A 22,152-nucleotide genomic window follows, 5' to 3' on the forward strand; every position below is an offset into this window, starting at 1 on the left:
TCATGTGTTGTTACAACATGAAAACCCAGCAGTTGGAGTTGGTAGTTTTTTTCTTTTTTCTTTTTTTTTCTTTTTTTTTTTTTTTTGAGACAAAGTCTCTCTCTGCCACCCTTGGATGGAGTGCAGTAGCGCAATCTCGGCTCACTGCAACCTCCACATCCTAGGTTCAAGCGATTCCCCTGCCTCAGCCTCCTGAGTAGCTGTGACTACAGGTGCGTGCCACCATGTCTGGCTAATTTTTGCATTTTTAGTAGAGACAGGGTTTCACCACATTGGCCGAGCTAGTCTCAAACTCCTGACCTCAAGTGATCTGCCTGCCTCAGCCTCCCAAAGTGCTGGAATTACAGGCATGAGCCACTGCGCCCGGCCAGTTGGTAGTTTCTTAAAAGTTAGTTGTGATGTGGAATCTGAAACCATGTTAATGAACTTTTCCTTTTCTGTTTGTTCAAATCCGTTGGTCTCTCTTGCACTTGAAGTGGATTTTCTACCCCTGTGTGATTTTTGTAACACCATGCATTAATCATTTGGAAGACACCGGCTCACTGAGTGATGCAGACTTCTCAAATGTTGACACATTTCATATGCACACCAAAAGAGAACCACTTCTGTTACTCTCACCAGCGATCTCATCAAAAGTCTCCCGGTGTTGGAAACCCTCATCAAAAGTCTCCCAGTGTTGCAAACTGTCAAGCTCACAGCAGGCGATATATGTTTTCCAGAATTCTACTTTGTGCTTGAAAGCTTCCGTTTTATTACTGGCAATAAATACTGTCACTTCTTTTCCTTGAAGTGAGAGTCGCACTTTGTTCATTTTTGAGAAAATATCTGCCAAGTACCCAAGTCGAAACAGTTCATCTCTCTGTTGTTCTCTCAGGTGAAAATGGTATTTCATAAGAAAAGTTTCTAGCTCAGGTGGCGATCGGAACAATTGCCCAATCCTTTCAATAGAAATATCTGTCACCTTCAACATGTGGCACAAGAGCTTCCTGTCCTCCTGCAAGCTCATCTCGCAGAATCCTCAAAAGACATGGACTGGGGGCCACGGTTCAAAAAGACTCATAACTTTTAGGGTTTCATCAAGGTGATTCTTGAATGAAACTGTTTTCTCTTCTCATTTCTTTTTCTTTTTTTTGAGACAGCTTCTCGCTCTGTCACTCACGCAGGAGTGCAGTGACACAATCTCGGCCCACTGCAACCTCTGCTTCCCTTGTTCAAGTGACTCTCCTGCCTCAGCCTCCCGAGTAGCAGGGATTACAGGTGTCCACCACTGTGCCTGGCTAATTTTTGTATTTTTAGTAGAGACGGGGTTTCACCATGTTGGCCAGGCTGGTCTTGAACTCCTTACCTCAGGTGATCCGCCTTCCTCAGCCTCCCAAAGTGATGGGATTACAGGTGTGAGCCACTGCACACAGCTCATTTCTTTTTCAATGAAGGATCTAATGACTGCCAGAGCAGTTGGGCCCACTGCCCTGACTCGTGCTAAAGCCTCAGCAGTTCATCCACTATTGTTTTTACACCTTCAGTGCAGGCATCAAAGAGCAAAGAAAAGGCAAATGATGTCTCAGCATTATTACAAAAATAGCTTTGGCCTTGTGACCCACCCCCCTAAAGGATCTTAGGAACCTCCAGAAGAGGGGTCCCTGGACCACACTTTGAAGACCACTCTTCGAAATCATTGGATCTAATATTCCACGGTAGAAATTGTGCCCATTTCCCCCTCCATTGTGAGCTGTGATTTCTCGCCATCTCTGTCTTAACCAGTTCTTCTCCACCTCCACCAGCATAGCCGGTGGTGCTCCCGTCTCAGCCTGGTTTCCTCCTGTGTCTCCTCTGTCCCTCTCGTTGAGACTGCACGTACTTGCTTATGCCCCATTCAGCACACCAAGCTGATTTGTTTCGAGCCTGTTTCTGATGGTAAGTCACATTCAGGAGGGTCTTTTATTCCTGAAGCTAACTTTAACTTGGAGCCACGTGCCGGGCTCTTGCCTGTTGAGGAGTGACTTCTGGTCAACCCAATTAGCAGAGTGCATGGAGTGCTCTGGCCCCATTCACTCCTCAGGATCGGAAGCTCCGGGTCTTGTTGATACGTCCTGGAGTGGCTGGCAGATGTCATTTGGTCTCCCCAAATGGAGTCTTCTCTGCCCTCCCTTCCTGGTCTCTGGCTAGGAAGAAGGGAAGTTATGTTTTAAAGAATCTAAAGCACAGTACAGTTCTCCTTTCCCCTAATTTCAGCCTCTGAAATATATCGGCCTCCAGCTGCTGCCCCAGGACACTTCTGGGCTCTTATTTAAGAGGACTCCTCCAGCCTGGGATGCAGGGCAGTACACATGTCCTTGTCTTTCTTCCTGCTGTGCTGGCCCTCAGGGTATCGTTCTGCCTGGATACAGAAGAAGAAGTACTCCCTGGGACAGAGGCGAACAAGCCCTGTCCAGCGAAGGGGTGGCCTCCAGGTTTTCTGGTTGGTGCAGAGCTGGCAAGGGTGGAAATGGAGGGAGTGAGGCCCTTCCCATCTGGCTCCAGGGACTTGTGCTCCTCTGTTTGGGACAAAGACTTTACCTTGTCAATGCAGCTTTATCTAAACTGTAGTCTGTGGATGGCGGTATCCCCCTAGATTCCTACAACTGCTTGACCCTTTTTCTCTTGGTTTTTGAAGCTATGACAAGAGCCTGATTTTGTGTCCATCTCAGTGAACATTTTTGTAAATAGTGGAGAGAGGAAAATCGTGAAGTTCAGCCAATTGCACTTGAAACCGGAGGTGGCCTCCCCCTGCCTGGTGGGACTCCTCCACTCCCTTCACCTTTGCTGCACTCTGGGTGTCCGCCTCCGAATCAGTGCGCTTCAGAGTTCTCAGAAGACAATGGCACCTAGTGTCCTTCTTGTTTTTGTCAGTAAGAATGGATTAATTTTATCTCATCTGAAACTGAAAATATTACGTTTGGCAGACGTTCTCTGAAATCTAGAACAAAAGAACTGTGTTCATTATCATCTAAGGATACATTTTCCAATCAGTTCAACTTGGCAGGTTCACCAGGAAGCTGTGTTATTTAAACTCGGATGGTCTAGGAGAACTGTAGACTTCCGGGTGCTGGATAATTCCTGCTCTGGAAACTCACCGAGCCATTTCAGCTGCGCTCTAGAGGAGCAAACCTGGGGCGTTAGCTCGACTCTTGCCCCCCTGCTGAAGGAGACCAAAACAATGCTTGATCAGGAAACACCATCTGGCTTTGCCCCCAGGACTCTGACTGCCCTGGGGAGGGCGCAGTGACCTGCCAACCAAAATTGGTACAATTGTAAACAGCCACAGAAATGCTTAAATGCAATATCATTTCTATGAAATTAACGTGTTTCCATTCCATTCCAGCCACCAAAATTGCCCGTTTGAGCTCAGCCCTCAACACAAAGATGCCTGTGTGGCTTTGCCTAACGTTGGGTCACTGTTTTCTGCATAGGAGACAGTTACTGTGTGTGTGTATGTGTCTGTGTCTGTGTGTGTGTGTATGTACGTGTACACACTTAAAGCCTGTTGCAAAAACAAGATGCCCAATATGTTTCTTGTTTCTGATATTTTTCCAAGGGGGTTGAAGGGCAAGATTAAGAAGGAAAGCTCCAAGAGGGAGCTGCTTTCCGACACTGCCCATCTGAACGAGACCCACTGCGCCCACTGCCTGCAGCCCTACCGGCTGCTTGTGAATAGCAAAAGGCAGTGCCTGGAATGTGGCCTCTTCACCTGCAAAAGCTGTGGCCGCGTCCACCCGGAGGAGCAGGGCTGGATCTGTGACCCCTGCCATCTGGCCAGGTGAGCCCAGGCCTTGAGGTAAAATGACCTTGATAGTTTCTGGATCTGGCGTGTCCCTTCCATGGGGCTAGCTGAAGAAGGGTGGATGCACACATACACACACTCGTGTGTGTGTGTGTGTGTGTGTGCGTGAGATTTATGCAGGCCTGTGTACAGCACTCAGGCAGTGCCATGGGCCTGTGCTTGTCCCTGCAGAGTCGTGAAGATCGGCTCACTGGAGTGGTACTATGAGCATGTGAAAGCCCGCTTCAAGAGGTTCGGAAGTGCCAAGGTCATCCGGTCCCTCCACGGGCGGCTGCAGGGTGGAGGTAAGGAGTGGAGAGTAAGAACGGCTTTTTGTTCCCAGGCATTTTAGGAATATTAAAGCAGGTTCCTTTGGAGTGTGCATGTGTGTGTGTACGTGTGTGTGTGCATGTGTGTGTGCACATGTGTGTGCGTGCACATGCCTCTCTGTGAATTCCTGCTTCTAGCTGCTTTTTTTTTTTTTTTAATTTTTGTAGAGACAGGCATCTCACCATGTTTCCCAGACTGGCCTCGAACTCCTGGGCTCAAGCAATCCACCCACCTCAGCCTCCCGAAGTGCTGGGGTTATAAGTGTGAGCCACTGCGCCCTGTGAAATTGGCTCCTTTTTATGTGAGGTGCAAACCTCTGCATCCCACTGGCCTGGTCTGAGCACCTCAGAAGTCCTGGGTGCTGTTGAAGTTGCCAATATTTGAAATTATATTGTTTTCAAATCTTCAAAGTAAGTTGAGAACTCAAAGCCAAGTTTCTGAAACCCAGCTGCTGATTGAATCACCAGGGTGCTTGTTAATACTACATGTTTTCCAAGCCCTTCTTCCCTGGGACATCTGGTTTGGGGCCTAGGCTCTCTCTTTTCAACAAACATTTCACATGAATCTGGTGATTATCAAGATTTAGAGAAATCTGTTGTAATTCAGTTGTTTTCATCTTTTGAATCCTAGTATTTATTTCAATTTGAAATCCAGGCAGTAGGCTTAAACTAAACAATGTGTTTGCCTGTAAGATCCCCCATAAGGCATTTGGAAGAGATCTTTTTAGAGAGAGGGTGGGAGGATGCCGGGGGGTCTTTTGCATTTGAGTTTGAAGGGAGCTAACCCAACAGTGTTTTTGAGAAAGCTCACCTTGTCCGTGTTACCTGGAGTCCAAGGCTTCTGCCACTAAGCCCGGCCAAGCATTCAGGTGGGACAGCCGCCACCAAGCCAGGTGTCTGGGGTCTCAGTGTCCTGGATGACTCCATCTGCAAGACCAAGGCGAGTTTCTCCAGGGCCACGAGGCAGCGCCTGGCTCCGGCAGCTGGGCACGTCCAGGGCAGAGGCTGTGCTTCTGGATTGGGGCGTCCTCACCATGCCCCAGCCCAGGCGTCTCCCCCAGGCCTTCCTTCTGGAGAGACACCTTATTCGTGCCTGTCCCTTAAAGCCTCAAGTTTGATTGAAGAAGCAGAAGTTGGCATAGACACCTTTGAGCATTCAAGCTCTCGCCGGGCCTGCTGCAGGCATTTCAAGGCATCTTAGCCTATCGTTTAATTTAGGACAGAGGCCACGGAGAGGCACCGCTGGAGCAGCACACCGCACACCACAGGGTGGCTGCACTTTTTGGGGGGTGGGGGTGGGGATGGGGGCAGGTATGATCAATCATCCAAACCAGGGCATTTTTAAGAGTAAAAGGAGGCTCTACTGATAACATTCTGCAACAACAGATGTGACTAGGAACGGCCGGTGACATGGGGAGGGCCTATCACCCTATTCTTGGGGGCTGCTTCTTCACAGTGATCATGAAGCCTAGCAGCAAATCCCACCTCCCCACACGCACACGGCCAGCCTGGAGCCCACAGAAGGGTCCTCCTGCAGCCAATGGAGCTTGGTCCAGCCTCCAGTCCACCCCTACCAGGCTTAAGGATAGAAACGACACATAACACCGGGAAAAGCCATGCTGTCAAGCATCTGAGAATCTCAACCCCAGAGGCAGTCTTTAGGGACTGGGGTGGGCTCAGGAAGCTGTATTATTTCAAAGGACGCAGTGTTTCCACAGCTCAGCCCAGAGCTGCTGGAGTTCACACGGCCCACCAGAACCTGCCGACTTCAAAATCATCACCACCAAGGGCCAGGAGGTGGCGCTGTGGGGCAACAGAAAACAGAAAACAGCTGCTCCTTGAACTTGGATTCCCAGCAGCTCCCCCAAGCGCCCACAGGGGCTGCATTCCTCCCTGCTGGACACCTGTAACTACAACATTAAAACAGGGCGCAAGCAAGGAACACAAACACTGGGAAAGCTGTGCCTTTAAAAAAAAAAAAAAAAAAAGGAGGGTAAAAAAGCTTAAGGTTAATGTTTTGAAACCTGACCCAGCCAGGGCCTAATGCAGACCTTGTCCAGCTAGTAAGTGGGCCGCTGGGGGTCTTCATTGAGTGAACCTTCAGAGTGCTGGTGTTTCACCAAGGCCTTCCATAGAGGACGCGGCAGGCTCTGCAGGAAGCAGCTTCGATGGCCGATGGCCAAGAAAGGAAGGGAAAACCCCTGGACTGGTCGCTGGGCACCCAGTCCCCCTACCCCCGTGCCTTCCCTTCCAGTGCCTTTCCCTCTTTCCCTTGGTGGTAGCTTTGCCTGACAGTGCAGACCTCGCCTGACGTCAACACTAGGTTCTTTATGCTCATGTGGTTTTATTTTTGTTTTCTCCTATCAAGAGTGGTCAGAAAATCTCTGTTCCATGTCAGGAACAAGGAAAATCTTTTGGAATTTTTTTGGTTTTTTTCTTTTTTTTTAGCATGACTTGATCAGATAGGTAGGATAATGTTGCCCCCTTGGCACAAGTGCAGAGTGACAAAAGGGACCAACACTAAAAGGATCCCTGAGATCCCGGGATACTTCCTCTTCATGTTCATCGTGGGGGCCGGGGACATCACCCTGACAGGTGGGTCCCCAGGCCCCAGAAAGCTCATTTCCGCATCCCTGGGTGCAGGGGGAGTTCACGGGGTCTCTGCCTGTTGGTTTGGGATGCGTCTCCTCAAGGCACTCACTGTCCAGAGAGAACAAAAATAAAACCAGGTCTGCTCTCTGGCTCTGTCATCTGGGCACGTTCAGAGCCAAAAGCCTTGACCTTCTGAAAGTTCACTGAAAAATCATCTCGTAAAAGGCAGATTCATTGGACAAAAGATTTAGAAATGTGTTTACCGTGTATACATGGGAGCCTTCAGAATACAGACCCACAGATGCAGGGAAATTGTCCATTTTTATGCTTAGGTTCAAGAAAGGGTGGACTGCATGTGGAAAGATTATATAACAAGGCCGGACCTGCTGCTGATAGGCTGAGTGGGGAACCTAGCAAGGTCTGTCTGCCTGGATTCTTCTTGGCCTTTCCTCCTCCGAGAATGGGGCAGGATGCTCTCTGGAGTGGGGGTCTTATGACCTAAAGTCAAACAAGCAAGGTCAGATAATTTCTTTTTTTATTTTTAATGTTTTTTTTAGAGATGGGTTCTCACTATGTTGCCCAGGCTGGTTTTGAACTCCTGGGCTCAAGCAGTCCTCCCACTTGGGCCTCTCAAAGTGCTGGGATTACAAGCATAAACCATGCATGCCCAGCCAGATAATTTCTTTATGGCTAGTTTTTACACAGAAAAGTAGAGGGAAAGAGTGATATTTGTATGTTTTATGGCTGGCTTTGGGAGAAAGGGATACTGGTTTCTATGTCCTGCCTTGGGGAAGAGGGATTCTAGTCTCTGTGGCTGGCCTTGGGGAAGAATGGGCCTGAGAGACAAGAGGGCAGGAGAAGGTCAGAGAGAAACTTTGCTTCTGAGGCTGCTGCTGAGGCCCTCATTTGGGGGCATTGTTTTCTGAGCCCCGGCAGCATTGCCAGCCAGGCAGGCATCCGCTGAGTGTGTAAAAATAGACCTGTCAGAGCTCAGACACGGGCACCTGCAGGCCCCTTTAAAACCCTTGACAGCTTTTATCTTTAAGAGAAAGATTTAAGTAAAAAATGTACCAGGCTGCCTCCCCCATCTTTCCTTCCACTGGGGAAACTGAGGCCCTCTGAGCCCAGGCAGGCAGCCGGTCCCCTTGACTCACCCCAGCATCTTCCCAGACATTCCTAAACAGGCAGCGAAGCAGTGAATGGCAGTGGCAGCTTCAGGCAGGACAGGCAGTAACAGCGTGTGCTTGTCACCTGATCTCAGCTGTTTGTTATAAAGTCCTTCGTTCAGATTTCCAGTTTTGCCAATTGGTTGACTATTTCTATCTCTGTATTATAAATGGAAAACTGTACAATGAGACTTAATTTTCCATCCCATGTAAAAGATCACTGCTGGCTCAGGACAGAGCCTGAGAACCCAGAGCTGCCCAAGGCCCAGTCGATGGTAGAATTGTAAGCTGGTGTGGACATCACGGAGGTGGGTGTACGGCACTCGGGGGTGGATGAAAGGAGGTGCACAGTGAGGTCTCCATCTCGCAGGAGGCTTTGGAAGATGCGTCGGTGATTGATTGAGTACATCCGCCGAATGCTCGCCAGGTGCCGGGTCCTGGGCTGTCCTGAGGGTAGTGCTGTGGAAGAGCCAGGCCCTGCTGTCCCCACTTGGGGACAGTCAGCACAGCCAGTCCAGTGAATAGGGACACTTGTGCCTCTGGGAGTGAAAACCACAAGGGAGGAGTTTCCTGCAGAGGGGCCCCAGGCCCGAGAGATGAGGATAGGATCCCCACGGGGATCACAGTTGGGCCAGTCAGGGAAATGTCTAAAACAGAAACCACGCGGTCGTTTCACATAAGGAACTCGTTGAAATGCTGTTAACTGAGAATGGGAAAAGGAGATACTGAGGTATCAGAGGTCATAACTGCCCGAGTGCCTGCATCCCCCACAACTACCAGGGGTGCAAGCAAAGGGCAGAAGCTGGGATTAATAGAAACAGGCAGCTCCAAGGAGGCCACCCAGGGGTGGGACCCAGCCCTCCAAGGCAGGGGTGCTCCCCGCTGGTGCCCATGTCTCAGGGGCCGGGATGAAGCTGGACCAGCTGTCAGGGTCAAGGGCTTGGTGCTGGAAGCCACAGGAAGGGGAACATTCCTTCTCCTTCCTTTTCCCACTCCCACTCACTGCGAGCCGAGCCCTCACAGAGCAGCAGGCAAGGCAGAGGTGTGGTGTGCAGGGCCAGCTCCCACATCACAGAGCAGAGAGTGAAGGTGGCTCTGAGGCCACCCTGGGCCCTGCACCCGCAGTCCTGCTTCCCTTTGCAGTTGACAGTGCACACTCCAATGCACCAATGCCTGCTTGTTCACACCTGTGACCCGTGAGGCACAGAGAGCAAGGGGCAGGTCCCAGGGCAAGGGTGTCCAGGGGCAGCAAGGCCTGGCTGGGCCCAGAGGATCTGACCTCCACAGTGCCAGCTGTGCCCTCAGCAGCCCCTGGAGTAGAAAGGTGGATGGTCCACGGGGCCTGCTGGCTCTAAACCCTGGGGCCCCTTTCCTAAATCACTTGCCACAGTCACAGCACCGGCCAAGCCAAGGTCAGTAGGAGAAAGGAGGGAGAGACGGTGGGGCTGTGCTAGGGAGGCCAGGCCCAGGAGCTCAGTGTGAGGAAGGAGCCCTGTGGGGCAGAGAAAGGAGAGGGGGCATGAGGGCTGGGCCTCACCTCCCTTCCTGCAGTGATGAGGTCAGGCCCGCTGACCAGCAAATGCTATGAGCCTGCAGGTGAAGCCATGTGTTTGGGAGAACATGACTTAGCTCTAGGCCTCGTTCACACTCCACAGCTCCAGGGTCTTCCTACTGCCCAATAAGCACAATCCTGCAGACATGGTCAGACCTGTTGGTAACATTGATTGGTAACATTGGCAACTGATTGGTAACGTTGATGCAGATTACCGGTTTTTATACTGTAATTCAGACCAGCTCTAAGTGATGTTTGGATAGGTATATGAAAGGCCAGCAGAGAGCCTTCGCTGGATGTTTCTCAGTGAGTAGATGGATTGTGGGAGAGGGAGAGATGAATGGATGGATGGATGGATGGATGGATGGATGGATGGATGGATGGATGGTAGGATGGATGGATGGATGGATGGATGGATGGATGGATGATAGGATGGATGGATGGGTGGATGGATGGTAGGATGGATGGTAGGAATGGATGGATGGTAGGATGGATGGATGGTAGGATGGGTGGATGGTAGGATGGGTGGATGGATGGATGGATAGGTGGATAGATAGGTGGATGGATGGGCAGCTAAGGTGGTGGGTGAGTGGATGGATGGATGGATGGATGGATGGATGGATAGGTAAGTGGATGGGTGGATAGATGGATAGGTGTTTGAGTGGATGGATAAATAGATGTCTGAGTGGATGAATGCATTGGTGGGTGGATGGGTAGGCAGCTGGGTAGATGGATGAAGGAGGAAGGGATGAGTGGTGGGTGGATGGATAGATGAATGGATGGATAGGTAGGTGGAGGGGTGGATGGGTAGGTGAATGAGTGGATAGATGGGTGGATGCATGGATGCATGGATGGATGGATGAACGGATGGATGGATGGATAAGTAGGTGGATGGGCGGATAGATAGGTGGGTGGATAGGTGGATGGATGGGCAGATAAGGTGGTAGGTGGGTCAATGGATGGATGGGTGGGTGAGTGGATAGGTGGATGGATGGATGCATGGATGGATGGATGGATAGATAGATAAGTGGATGGGTGGATAGATGGATAGATGTCTGAGTGGATGGATAAATAGATGTCTGAGTGGATGAATGCATTGGTGAGTGGATGGGTAGGCAGCTGGGTGGACGGGTAGATGGATGAAGGCGGGAGGGATGAGTGGTGGGTGGATGGATAGATGAATGGATGGATAGGCAGGTGGAGGGGTGGATGGGTAGGTGAATGAGTGGGTAGATGGGTGGATGCATGGATGGATGGATGGATGGATGGATAAGTAAATGGATGGGTGCATTGGTGGGTAGATGAGTGGGCAGCTGGATGGATGGGTAGATGAATGAAGGAGAGAGGCATGGGTGGTAGGTGGATGGATGGATGAATAAATGGATAGGTAGGTGGATGGGCAGATGGGTAGGCGGATAAGTAGGTAGATGGGTAGGTGGATGAGTAGGTAGATGGATAGATGGGCCACTGATTGATTGAGTGGATGGATGGATAAATCGATTGCTGGGTGGGTGCATGGATGAAGGAGGGAGGGGTGGATGGGTGGGTGAGTGGATGAGCCACTGATTGATTGGGTAGATGGATGTATAGATAGATTGATGATGAGTGGGTGGATGAAGGAGGGATGGAGGGATGGATGGATGGATGGGTGGGTAGGTGAATACATGGATGGATGAGCCACTGATTGAGTGGGTGGATGGGTGGATCAATAGATGGGTGGAGGATAGATAGGTGGGTGTATGGGTGGGTGGATGGATTGATGCATGGATGGATGGGCTGCCCATTGAGTAGGTGGATGAGTGGTAAATGGGTGGGTGGGTAGGTGAATAGATGAATAGATTGATAAATAGGGGGATGGGTGGACTGGTAGATGGGTAGATGGAGGGTACATTGCTGTGTGGATAGGTGGGTGAATGGATGAAGGAGGGAGGGATGGGCAGGTAGATGGATAGATTAGTGGATGGATGGGTGGATGGGCTGACAAATGGCTTGTTCCCAGACTGTTTGTCCTTGGGTGGAGTCATGCAGGTATCTATTGCAGCTGGGCCTGAACCGATATCTGAAGAGAGAAGTGGAGACAGCGACCAGACAGATGAGGATGGAGAACCTGACTCAGAGGCCCAGGCCCAGGCCCAGCCCTTTGGCAGCAAAGTAAGTCATCTCCAGCCACCCCCTCCTCAGCCACCTCAATTCCATCCCGCAGCTGGGACGTCAGGTTCTGATTTCCTGAAAACCTTGATGGCCTCTCCACAACTCCACTAGTTTCTACTGCATGAGCACCAAGAATCTGCTGCCCTTTCCCAGGCCTCAGTAGTCTCTGAGATCATTGGGCACCAGGCAGGAGCAGTGCTTCCACCATCAGAAACCTCAAAAGCAATCTGTGTGATGGGCAAAGCCTACTGAGTGTGTGGCCAGAGTCTGGGGGCACACAGGTGTAGTGAGTGCAAGGGGCTGCTGTAGGACGGGCAGGGGTCCTGGAGGGCTCTCGAGGGTCCTGAGAGCAGCTGCCTTTGCAACTTTCAGAGAAGTGGACCCCTCAGGCTCTCCTCTAAGACCTTTTCTCCTTCTGGGTTTTGTTTTGTTTTTTTTTTTTTTTGGTTTTTTTTTGCCAACCATGAGCCTTGTGTTTCTGTTTTCACGTATTGTTTAACTTATTTTTGGTGGGCGAGACAAACAAGGTAACACCTGGGTTTTGGGGTGGGAAGCAAGAAGGGGAAGCAGCTGGAAGAAGGGGCTGGGTAGGTGAACAGGGGTTCAGACTTAGATGCTTGGAGAGAAATGGGCCAGTGACATTCAACATGAACCAGGTCTTTGTGGCTGCTGTGAGGGGAACGTCATCATCTTTCGTTTGAGAACATTTGATTCATGCTATTTATGAAGTTCCCAGAATGCTCTGCAGTGCCTGGAGTATTCCCTCCATGATAGAGCAGTTTAAAGGATCAAAAGAATTATAATGAAATAGGGGTTTAGAACTAAATGCAGGCTCTTACATCTAAAGAGCAAGGAACTGTCAGGAGCTTGCCCACCTCTGCCTCACTCAGCCATCGTGCCCCCCCTATCCGAAGCCCCAGGGACCCTCCCCTCTCCCAGCCCTGGAACAGCTTGCCTGCCCCCTAGGCGGGGCCCCTGGGGCAAGGGCAGGGGTTCAGCTCAGTGTTCCTTCAGCTCAGCCAAGTTTCTGGAGATGCAGATCCCGTGTCCTGGGTGGGATGGGCACCGTGAGCACCAACCAGTCCCCCAACCAGCTCCCCCTCTGGGCTTGGTCAGGTTTGTTCCTAGTGGAGGAGGTGGATGTGCTGGGAGAGGAGCCTGCCCCGCCCCCCTGGGGGCTGAGTGTGGGGTTGGGGAGGTGCAGGGTATTTGGTCCTCTCCCTCAAGCTAGCCCTGACTTGAGTCTTGCCCTGTCTTGTGCCTGCTAAGAAAAAGCGCCTCCTCTCCGTCCACGACTTCGACTTCGAGGGAGACTCAGATGACTCCACTCAGCCTCAAGGTCACTCCCTGCACCTGTCCTCAGTCCCTGAGGCCAGGGACAGCCCACAGGTCAGTGGGTCCTCGTGTCTTTCCCCTGCCCCTCCCAGGAACCTGAGTGGCAGGTGCTCAGGCCCCAGGTGAGGGACAGCACTCTGGAAGCAGTGTCTGATGGCCACACAGTCCCGCCTGGCTCCCAAGGCATGACAGGGAAGGGGACCGTTGTGGGAAGACAGGATCCAGAGACCTCACACTCCCCCAGGATTAGCATGTCTGGAGATATGAGCAGGCAGCTTGGAGAAGCAGGGGGCAATGCAGAGCCCTGAGACTGGACAGATGAGTTGGGGCCCAGGGATCGGTGCTTGGGACAGAAATAAGGCAGAACCCCCGAGACTCAGGAGGGCGGGACAGAGAAGGGCGTCTGAGGTGGAGTCAGCCAGGGCCTGCTGTGATGCCTGCATCTCCGTCTTACTGGGAGGGGAACATACACTTTATTGCCCAAACTAGGACAGTCCTGTGATGCTGGCAGCTATTAATGATCACACCTAGACACAGGGCATGCGCAGGGGCCATCCAGGTGAACAGGACATGTGGCCGCCTTACTCATTAGCTGTGTGGCCTTTGTCCCTGCAACCTCTTCAAGGGCTGATTAGTGGTAGTTGCTGGTTGATTATTATTTGTTAGTATTTATGTTGCAATTGAAATTACTCAAGATAATAGATTAGATAATTAGGAGTAGGATTAGAAGGGATGGGATAAAAAAAGAGAGAAAGTAGAGTTTAATCAGGCCTTTCTGAGTAGATACGGTAATGGAGGCTGAAATTTGGGTTTGCATAAAGGTCTTTGGTATAGACTTTTCTAGTTAAATTAGGTTTGGAAGTGAAGCCAGATTTTGGCTTGTGAATAGCCTTGAGTTGGGGGTTGTATGGTGAATTGTGGCTGAATAAAATCCTAGTATGTTGAAGAAGTTAAATATCTGTAATGAGTATTTTAGTTTAAGGTTATTAGTTATGAGATTAAGCTCCATTACTAGCAAGAAGCCTAAGGTGTTTACACCTAGGGCTGCGAGCTTCAGGTGGAGTGGTATGGTTGTTTGGGGGAATGAAGCAGGAATAATACTGTTGGTGATGAGGAATCCAGCAAAGATGCTGCCGATTGTTAGATGCTTAATTGAGTTAATTAGGAAGGGGTTATTTTTGTTAATAGTAACCAGAGTCGTGTAGCGAGGTTGTCCTATTAGAGTGAAGAAAATAATATGGGTACTATAGACAGCTGTTAAGGAGGTGGCAATAAGAGTAATAGAAAGGGCTCAGGCATTGCTGTATGACGGGCTTGCAGTATCGATGATGAGGTCTTTGGAGTAAAAGCCTGTGAGGAAAGGCGTGCCTGTAAGTGCAAGGCTGCTGATAACAAGGGAGGAGGAGGTGAGGGGTAGAGTCTTGAATAGCCCTCCTATTTTTCAGGTGTCTTGTTCATCCATCATTGATGTTATGGATGATGGACCCTGAACCTATAAATAATATAGCTTTAAAAAGGCGTGGGTGCAGATGTGAAGGAATGCTAGGTGTGGCTGATTAATGCCAATTGTGACTATTATAAGGCCCAGCTGACTTGAGTTGGAGAATGCTATGTTTTTTTGATATCATTTTGTGTTAGAGCATAGATTGCTGTGAATATGGTAGTAACAGCCACCAGACATAATGTAAAGGTTTGGATTGATAGATTATTTTCTATTGAAGGGTAGAAGCAGATGAGCAGGAAAACTCCAGCTACAACTATAGTGCTGGAGCGGAGCAGGGCTGAGACTGGGCTTGGACCTTGAAACACCTGCTACAACTATAGTACAACTATAGTGCTGGAGTGGAGTAGAACTGAAACTGGGGTTGGGCCTTCAAACACCTGCTGCAACTATAGTGCTGGAGCGGAGGAGGGCTGAGACTGGGGTTGGGCCTTCTATGGACGGGAGTCAGGGATAGAGGCCGAATTGAGCTGACTTTCCTGCTGCTGCTAAGAGAAAGCTAATTAATGGAAGGGGTTGGGGGTGGGGTCTAGAATAAATATGTGTTGACATTCTCAGTGTTGGAGGACAGGAGGAACCATGCTATAGCTAAAATAAAGCCAATATCACCGATGCGGTTGTACTGGACTGCTTGAGGGCTGCTGTATTAGCATCTGCTCGGCCGTACCATCACCTGATTAGTAAGAAAGACATGAGTCCTACACCTTCTCATCCAATAAAGAGCTGAAAGAGGCGGTAACCAGAATATTGTGATGAGGAAAATAAGTATTTGAAAAGTTGATTAATGTTAGGGTCTGAGTTTATATATCATATTGAGAATTCTACAATAGATTGGATAACGAATAGTGCTGCTGGGATAAATATTGTGGAGAAGTGGTCTAGTGTGGAGCTTAGTGAGGGTTTGAGAGTCTGGATTGTCAGTGTGAGATAATGGCTTCTTGGTCTGTGTATATAAACATCGTTGTAGGTATGACTGTAATGATGAAGGCACATGCGATAGATGTTTTTATGTAATTTGGGTATGAACCTTTTTTGCAGGGGTTGGCTAAGGTAACAGTAATTGGTAAGATTAAGGGGATTAGGGCTATTATAGCAGCGGAATAATTCATGTTTGCTATTTTTATTTGGAGTTGCACCGATGTTTTTAGTTCCCAAGACCAACGGTAACTCTAATCCTTTAAAAGCTGAGAAAGCCATGTTGTTAGACACAGGGGCATGAGTTAGCAGTTCTTGCATACTTTCTCTGTAGATAAGAAGTTGCAGGCTTCTATTGTTAGGTCCACAATCTAATGTTTTGATTAAACTATAGCTACAGCATGCAAACACCATAATAATTTTAGGGTTTAAGGATAATAGGAAGATGGGTGCAAGATGTATAAGTATTAACGTATTTTCTCGTGTAAAGGTTTAATACTGTTAATATACAAGTGTCCCTCGTTGTGTTGTGATTAGCATATATAGGGAGTAAAGGGCTGTAATTAGTATATTAAGTCCTATAAGCATAACAGTGATAGTTGATCAGGAGAACGAGGCCATAGTCACAAAGAGTTCTCCTACTAGATTACTGATAGCGGGTAAAGCAAGATTAGTAAGATTTGCTGGAAGTCATCAAGAGGCTATTTACTGGGAGCAGTGTTTGAAGGCCTCGGGTTAGTAATATGGTTCGGCCCAGGGTTAAAATAGTTACTAGTACAAGGGCTGTGCTGATTATTAGTGTCAGGTGGGTTGTTTGAAGGGCTCATGGCAGGAGTAGTAGTAGAGTGATCTCTAAGTCGAACAGGAGGAATGTGATGGCTACTAGGTAGAATTTTATGGAAAACAGGAGGCGGGCAGAGGCTATTGGGTCGAATCCTCATTGATAGGGGCTGGATTTTTCTATATAAATATTAAGTTGTGGGAGCTGAAATGCGATTATTAGTAGTAATAGGGCTAGTAAGGTGTCAGTTACTAGGGCAAGTGTCAAGTTGATTATTTCCGCCCTACAGGATCATTTCAAGGATGCTGTATTAGGGTTTTCTTAGAGGGATAGAACTAATAGAATATATATATATATATATATATATATAAAGGGGAGTTTATTAAGTATTAACTTACATGATCACGAGTCCCACGATAGGCTGTCTTCAAGCTGAGGAGCAGGGAGAGCCAGTCGGAGTTCCAAACTGAAGAACTTGGAGTCCGATGTTCGAGGGCAGGAAACATCCAGCACAGAAGAAAGATGTAGGCTGGGAGGCTAGGCCTGTCTTGTCGCTTCACGTTTTTCTGTCTGCTTTATATTCACTGGCGGCTGATTAGATGTTGCCCACTTGATTAAGGCTGGGTGTGCCTTCCCCAGCCCACTGACTCAAATGTTAATCTCCTTTGGCAACACCCTCACAGACACAGCCAGGAACAATATTGCATCCCTCAATCCAATCAAGTTGACACTCATTACTAATCATCATAGATGCTGTACCTGGAAGGCATGAGACTCACAGGCAGGCAGTGAAGGTAACTATGGGCACAGAGCCAGGCCCAGGCCCAGGCCCAAGGCCGGTTTCATAGTGAACTCCTGAACTCCATTCCCAGCATCCCCTGGGCACAGGCAGTGCTGAGCCAGAGCTGGGGCGGGGCTCGGTCCACCCAGGCCGGTCTGAAGACCCCTCCAGGAAGAGGGGGAAGCAGGGTGGGTCCTGGAAGCCAGCAGCCAATTGGTTTCTGGGCCACAGGTCCTGCTCTAACTGGAGGCTGTCCTAAGTGCGCATTTCCTCTAGCCTCCACCCCCCACTCACAGTCAAACTGGAAGGGCACTGTGGCATATTGCTTCTTGAAGCCCTCAGTACCTCCTTTCCTTGGGGACAATGACATAACACAGAGACCCCTCTACTGGAGGGATGTCTGGATTACAGCCAAGGAGCTGCCAGGAAGCCCCAACCCACTGTTCTGATCTTCAAAGATTAAGGTGTACATAGTTAGTAACAGTGCACCCTTCTCCCAAAAATATTAACTTCCCTGCCCACGTCCTCAGAGCTTTGGTCTCTGGGTGAGTCTGAGCCCCTGAGGCTGTGTCAGGAGAGTTTTGATCCCCTTGTGTCATGCCTGGCCCAGGGTGTCATTGGGAGCCCCAACATTGCATGGACACATGCAATAGGCAGTCAGTAGGCAACAAATAGGCAATATATGCTTTAGGCACAGTCTTTGAAATTAAACAGAACTGAGTAGCAGGGGCCAGCGCAGATGGGTGCCTAGTGCTGGGTCAGTCAAGTGCCCGGAAAGCCTCAGGGCTTGGATTGAAAGACCCACATTCCAGGCAGCGGCCCCTCCTAGTAAACCCTGCAGAGGAGGCTGACAGCCCCATGTGCTTAGTCCCTCACAGATGAGTCCTGCTCGGAGAAGGCAGCCCCCCACAAGACTGAGGGCCTGGAGGAGGCTGACACTGGGGCCTCTGGGTGCCAATCCCATCCGGAAGAGCAGCCGACCAGCATCTTGCCTTCTGGACACAGCACCCTGGCTGAGCTCTGCCCGCCTGGAGGCTCCCACAGGATGGCCCTGGGGACTGCTGCTGCACTCGGTAGGTGCCCTTGGCCAGGGTCTTCCTGATGGGCTCGGCATGGGGGAGCAGGTCACTGAGGAACAACCCCACCACCCTGACCTATCCAACACACGGGCTGATTTGAAAGGCCCCTTCCTTTGGCGTGATTGTCCGGGACGTGCAGTCCCAGCAAACGCCGTGGACACCTGCCCTCCCCGGGACCGGGACGTGCGCTTCCCTGTAACTGTCAGAACTTCCAGCACAGGAGGTGGCCAGCCCACAGCTCCCTGCTGCCGGCCTGGGGTGGGACATGCAGGCCTCCCTGAAATGACTAGAACCACTGGTCAACCGGCCAACCATCCTGGTCTGGGCAGGATGGGCATCTGGGCATTGCCACTGCTGGCCCACAGTTGGTTCAAGGCTGTTGATCAGGAGATCTTTAAGCACTGAGAACCTAAATCTGCTCGGCTTAACTTTGTCGTCAGTTTTGCTTTGAAATGAAATCCCCAAAGCTCTGTCTTTTCTGGTACCCCGAGGGTGTATGTACCGTGGGTCCAGGAGTTCAGATGTCCCATCGGAGCAGAAGCAAGTAAGATCACAGCAGCAGCCAGCTTCCCCCAAGCCACAGCGAGTGGCTGAGTACGGGAAAGCTGTCTACTCTCCAGCTTCCCTCTCCATTGTATTGAAGGGGCCGTAATCTCATGCTGACGAGGAACTTGGAGGCTTTGGGAGGAAGGCAGGGCTCTACTTTCCCCCAAAAACAATGAATAAATGAATCTACTTTGGCCAAGCCACAGGGTGCAGACCTGGAGAGCAGTTTTATTTCCTCTGTGATCTCAAGTCCCCTGAGCACATGGACCAGAGGCAGTCTGGAGGAGAGACCAGGAGAGACTGCATCGTGCTGGGAGAGCTGCCTTAGAGTCAGGCAGTTCTGAGTTTGGAGCCTCACTCTGCCAGTCTGTTTCACTGGTTCTCACACACATTCTTTTTACACATCAACCTCTCAAACAGGGAGTGTCTTACAGTGAATGCGGGAAGAAAGTCTTAGTGAATGTGGTAAGAAAGGGGTGTGCTTGAGACTCACTGGCAGCACTGTCTCTCAATAATGCAACATCCAATCTGCAAAGTCTGAGATTCATTGAGGTATGCTGTGCTGTTAGAACAAATCGCTTAACCTCTGTGCACCTCAGTTTCCTCATTGTACAAAAGGGGTTAACAACATCTAACTCATCCCATTGTCATAGGGATTAAATGAGATGGCTGAACCTGTTGACTACATAGCAAATTATCACAAACCTAAAATGTGGCTTGAAACAACATGTTTATGATCTTATCATGGAATCTGGTGTTATTTGCAATTTGAAATTGGGAATCATATTACATTTACTTTGCAAACATGCAAAGTATGTCCACTCTTAACCCCCACCCACAATGCCAGGCAAGGTCGTCTTTTTTCCTGAAGATCTTTGTGTGTGGCTGTGGAATCTGCCCCATTCTTATTGTGACTTTGGAACCTCAGCCCTGTAACATGAACATCCTTATGTCTTCATTTTCTTTGAGCCTCATTTTTCTTCATTGGACTAAACACGTCCATCAGCTTTCAGCTTTTCACTCCAAGTAATTCAAACCCACTCTCGCTCTGAAGGGTCGAATGTCATCAGGAATGAGCAGCTGCCCCTGCAGTACTTGGCCGATGTGGACACCTCTGATGAGGAAAGCATCCGGGCTCACGTGATGGCCTCCCACCATTCCAAGCGGAGAGGCCGGGCGTCTTCTGAGAGTCAGGTAATGGTGGCTGGAAAGACTTCTGTCTTGTCGTTTCTTTGGGTGGAGTCTTTTTACCTCCACACCAAGTCACTTTAGAGAAATTACAGCTTTTAATACTTTCAAACTATGAAATTGCACAAGCCTACTTAATGGAGATACGTCATCACAATATTTTTTGTGGAAGTGAATTCACATAACAGAAAATTAACCATCTTAGTATGGCCATTCCCCAAAAATTAAAAATCGTGTTTCCATAGGATCCAGCAATTCCACTTCTTGGTATACACCCCAAAAAATTGAAGACAGGGACTGAAAAAGATATTTGCATCCCCGTATCCATAGCAGCGTTATTTGTAATAACCAAAAGGTGGAAGTAACCCAAGCGTCCACTGACAGATGAATGGATAAAAAAATGCAGCATGTACGCAACATGGAATATTATTCACCCCTAAAAAGGAAAGAAACACTGACACATGCTAGACCATGGATGAACCTGGAGAACACTGTGCTAAGTGAAATAAACCAGTCACTCTGGACACATACTATATGGTTCCACTTAACCTGAGGTTCTTAGTCAATTTAATAGAGACAGAAACTAGAATAGTAGTCACCCGGGGGCTGGGGTCAGGGGGATGGGAATTAGTGTGGAATGGGCACAGAGTCTCTGCTTTGCATGATGAAAGGAGCCCTGGAGATGGACGGTGGTGACAGTTATACAACAATGTGAATATACTTACTACCTTAAAAATGGATAAAAGGGTAAATTTTTATATGTATTTTATAATTGAAAAAAGTAATATTTTATTGAATTTAGGAGAAAATAAATAATCTTTAGTCTTTCAAAAAATTTATTTTTTTTTAATTTTTTTTTTGAGATGGAGTCTCCCTCTGTGGCCTGGGCTGGAGTGTAATGGCGCAATCTTGGCTCACTGCAACCTCCGCCTCCCGGGTTCAAGTGATTCTCCCTCCTCAGCCTCCTGAGTAGCTGGGAATACAGGCGTGCACCACCATGCCTGGCTAATTTTTGTATTTTTAGTAGAGACGGGGTTTCACCTTGTTGGCCAGGCTAGCCTCAAACTCCAGGCCTCAGGTGATCCCCCCACCTCGGCCTCCCAAAGTGCTGACATTACAAGCGTGAGCCACTGTGACGTACAATTCAGTGACAGTACATTTACAGTGTTGTGTAACCACCACCTCTCTCTAATTCCAAAACAACTTCACCCCCCAAAAAAATCCCATACCCATGAAGCAGTTACTCCCCAGTCTCCCTTGTCCCCGGCCTCTGACAACTACCAGTCTTCCTTCTGTCTCAATGGATTTGTCTATTCTGGACATTTCATGTAAATGGACTCACAGAAGGACATCTGGCCTTTTGTCACGAGCTCCTTTCACCGAGCATAATGCTTCTGAGGTCCATCCACGCTGTAGCACATATGGGTGCTTCATTCCTTTTTATGAAAATATATATTTTATACTTGATCAAGTATTATATATTTTACAAGAGGAGGAAATAATCTGTCAGCTATGTGAAACGCTTAGCAGGCTGTATTATTATTATTTTTTTTAGAAAGAGTGTTGCTCTGTTACCCAGGCTGGAGTTTAGTGGAGCAATCTCGGCTCACTGCAAGCTCCGCCTCCTGGGTTCAAGCGATTCTCCTGCCTCACCTTCCTGAGTAGCTGGGATCACAGGCGCCCGCCACCACGCCCGGCTAATTTTTGTATTTTTAGTAGAGATGGGGTTTCACCATGCTGACCAGTCTGGTCTTGAACTCTTGACCTCCAGTAATCTGCCCACCTCGGCCTCCCAAAGTGTTGGGATTACAGGTGTGAGCCTCCATGCCCAGCCCCTTAGCAGGCTTTATATAGGCATTAAGAAACTCTGCTCATAATACTTAACACCTGTTAAATTAGTAGAATCACTCACATTGTAGACATTAACTTATGAAATAATTCATCACAAGATTTAAGTGCCCTGAGTTCCGCTCGCTGCATTTAAATGATGATTCTGTTGAGTCAGCTGATTTCACCTTGAGCAAGTTCATGTTACCGGGGGAAAGGCAATATTGTTTCTTCTGAGAACATCATGACCACTAGGTTCTTTAAGGCAATGAAAGACACAGGCTATTAATGTCTCTGATAGAGCCTTGACTCCAGCAATGTAATCACAGGATGGGGGACTGTTCTGTAACTGATGACTCTTGAGGCACGAAACCCAGAGAAGGGGAAGTGGGGCTGCTCTGAATGGAGACCGGAACCGCAGTTTCACCAAGGCTGGTCTCAGGCACATCTTCTGGAGCCTGGATGAATGTAGGGCCAGCTCCTTGGGCATGGTGATGCCTGGTACAGAGCCCCTCCTCCCTCCTCCTGGGAGAGCTGGGGAAGGGAATGCCCTGTGGAGCTTCCCTTCGGGCCTGTGGGCTCTGGGCTGTCAGGAGGGAGGCTAAGTGAA

At 49.2% G+C, this 22,152-nt stretch overlaps 1 protein-coding gene across 14 annotated transcripts in view; it reads left to right on the top strand.

Annotated features, from left to right (window-relative positions):
* The window catches only part of MLPH (melanophilin), a 64,032-nt gene that overhangs the window by 19,901 nt on the left and 21,979 nt on the right, over positions 1 to 22,152 (top strand). For 11 of the 14 annotated variants that reach the window (XR_010149946.1, XR_010149947.1, XM_016950785.4 and 8 more), the window contains exons 3-8: positions 3,575 to 3,796; positions 3,992 to 4,104; positions 11,480 to 11,589; positions 12,859 to 12,978; positions 17,771 to 17,975; positions 19,582 to 19,721. Coding sequence is in view for 12 of the 14 variants with exons in the window: in XM_016950785.4 (XP_016806274.1) it covers positions 3,575 to 3,796; positions 3,992 to 4,104; positions 11,480 to 11,589; positions 12,859 to 12,978; positions 17,771 to 17,975; positions 19,582 to 19,721 (910 nt within the window). In the remaining 2 variants the exon portion in view is untranslated. The remainder of the gene's footprint in view (positions 1 to 3,574; positions 3,797 to 3,991; positions 4,105 to 11,479; positions 11,590 to 12,858; positions 12,979 to 17,770; positions 17,976 to 19,581; positions 19,722 to 22,152) is intronic. The other 3 variants (XM_054679597.2, XM_054679599.2, XM_063790926.1) reach the window with 1 other exon arrangement.

This window comes from Pan troglodytes, chromosome 13 (genome assembly GCF_028858775.2).
Source record: "Pan troglodytes isolate AG18354 chromosome 13, NHGRI_mPanTro3-v2.0_pri, whole genome shotgun sequence".
NCBI lineage: Eukaryota > Metazoa > Chordata > Mammalia > Primates > Hominidae > Pan > Pan troglodytes.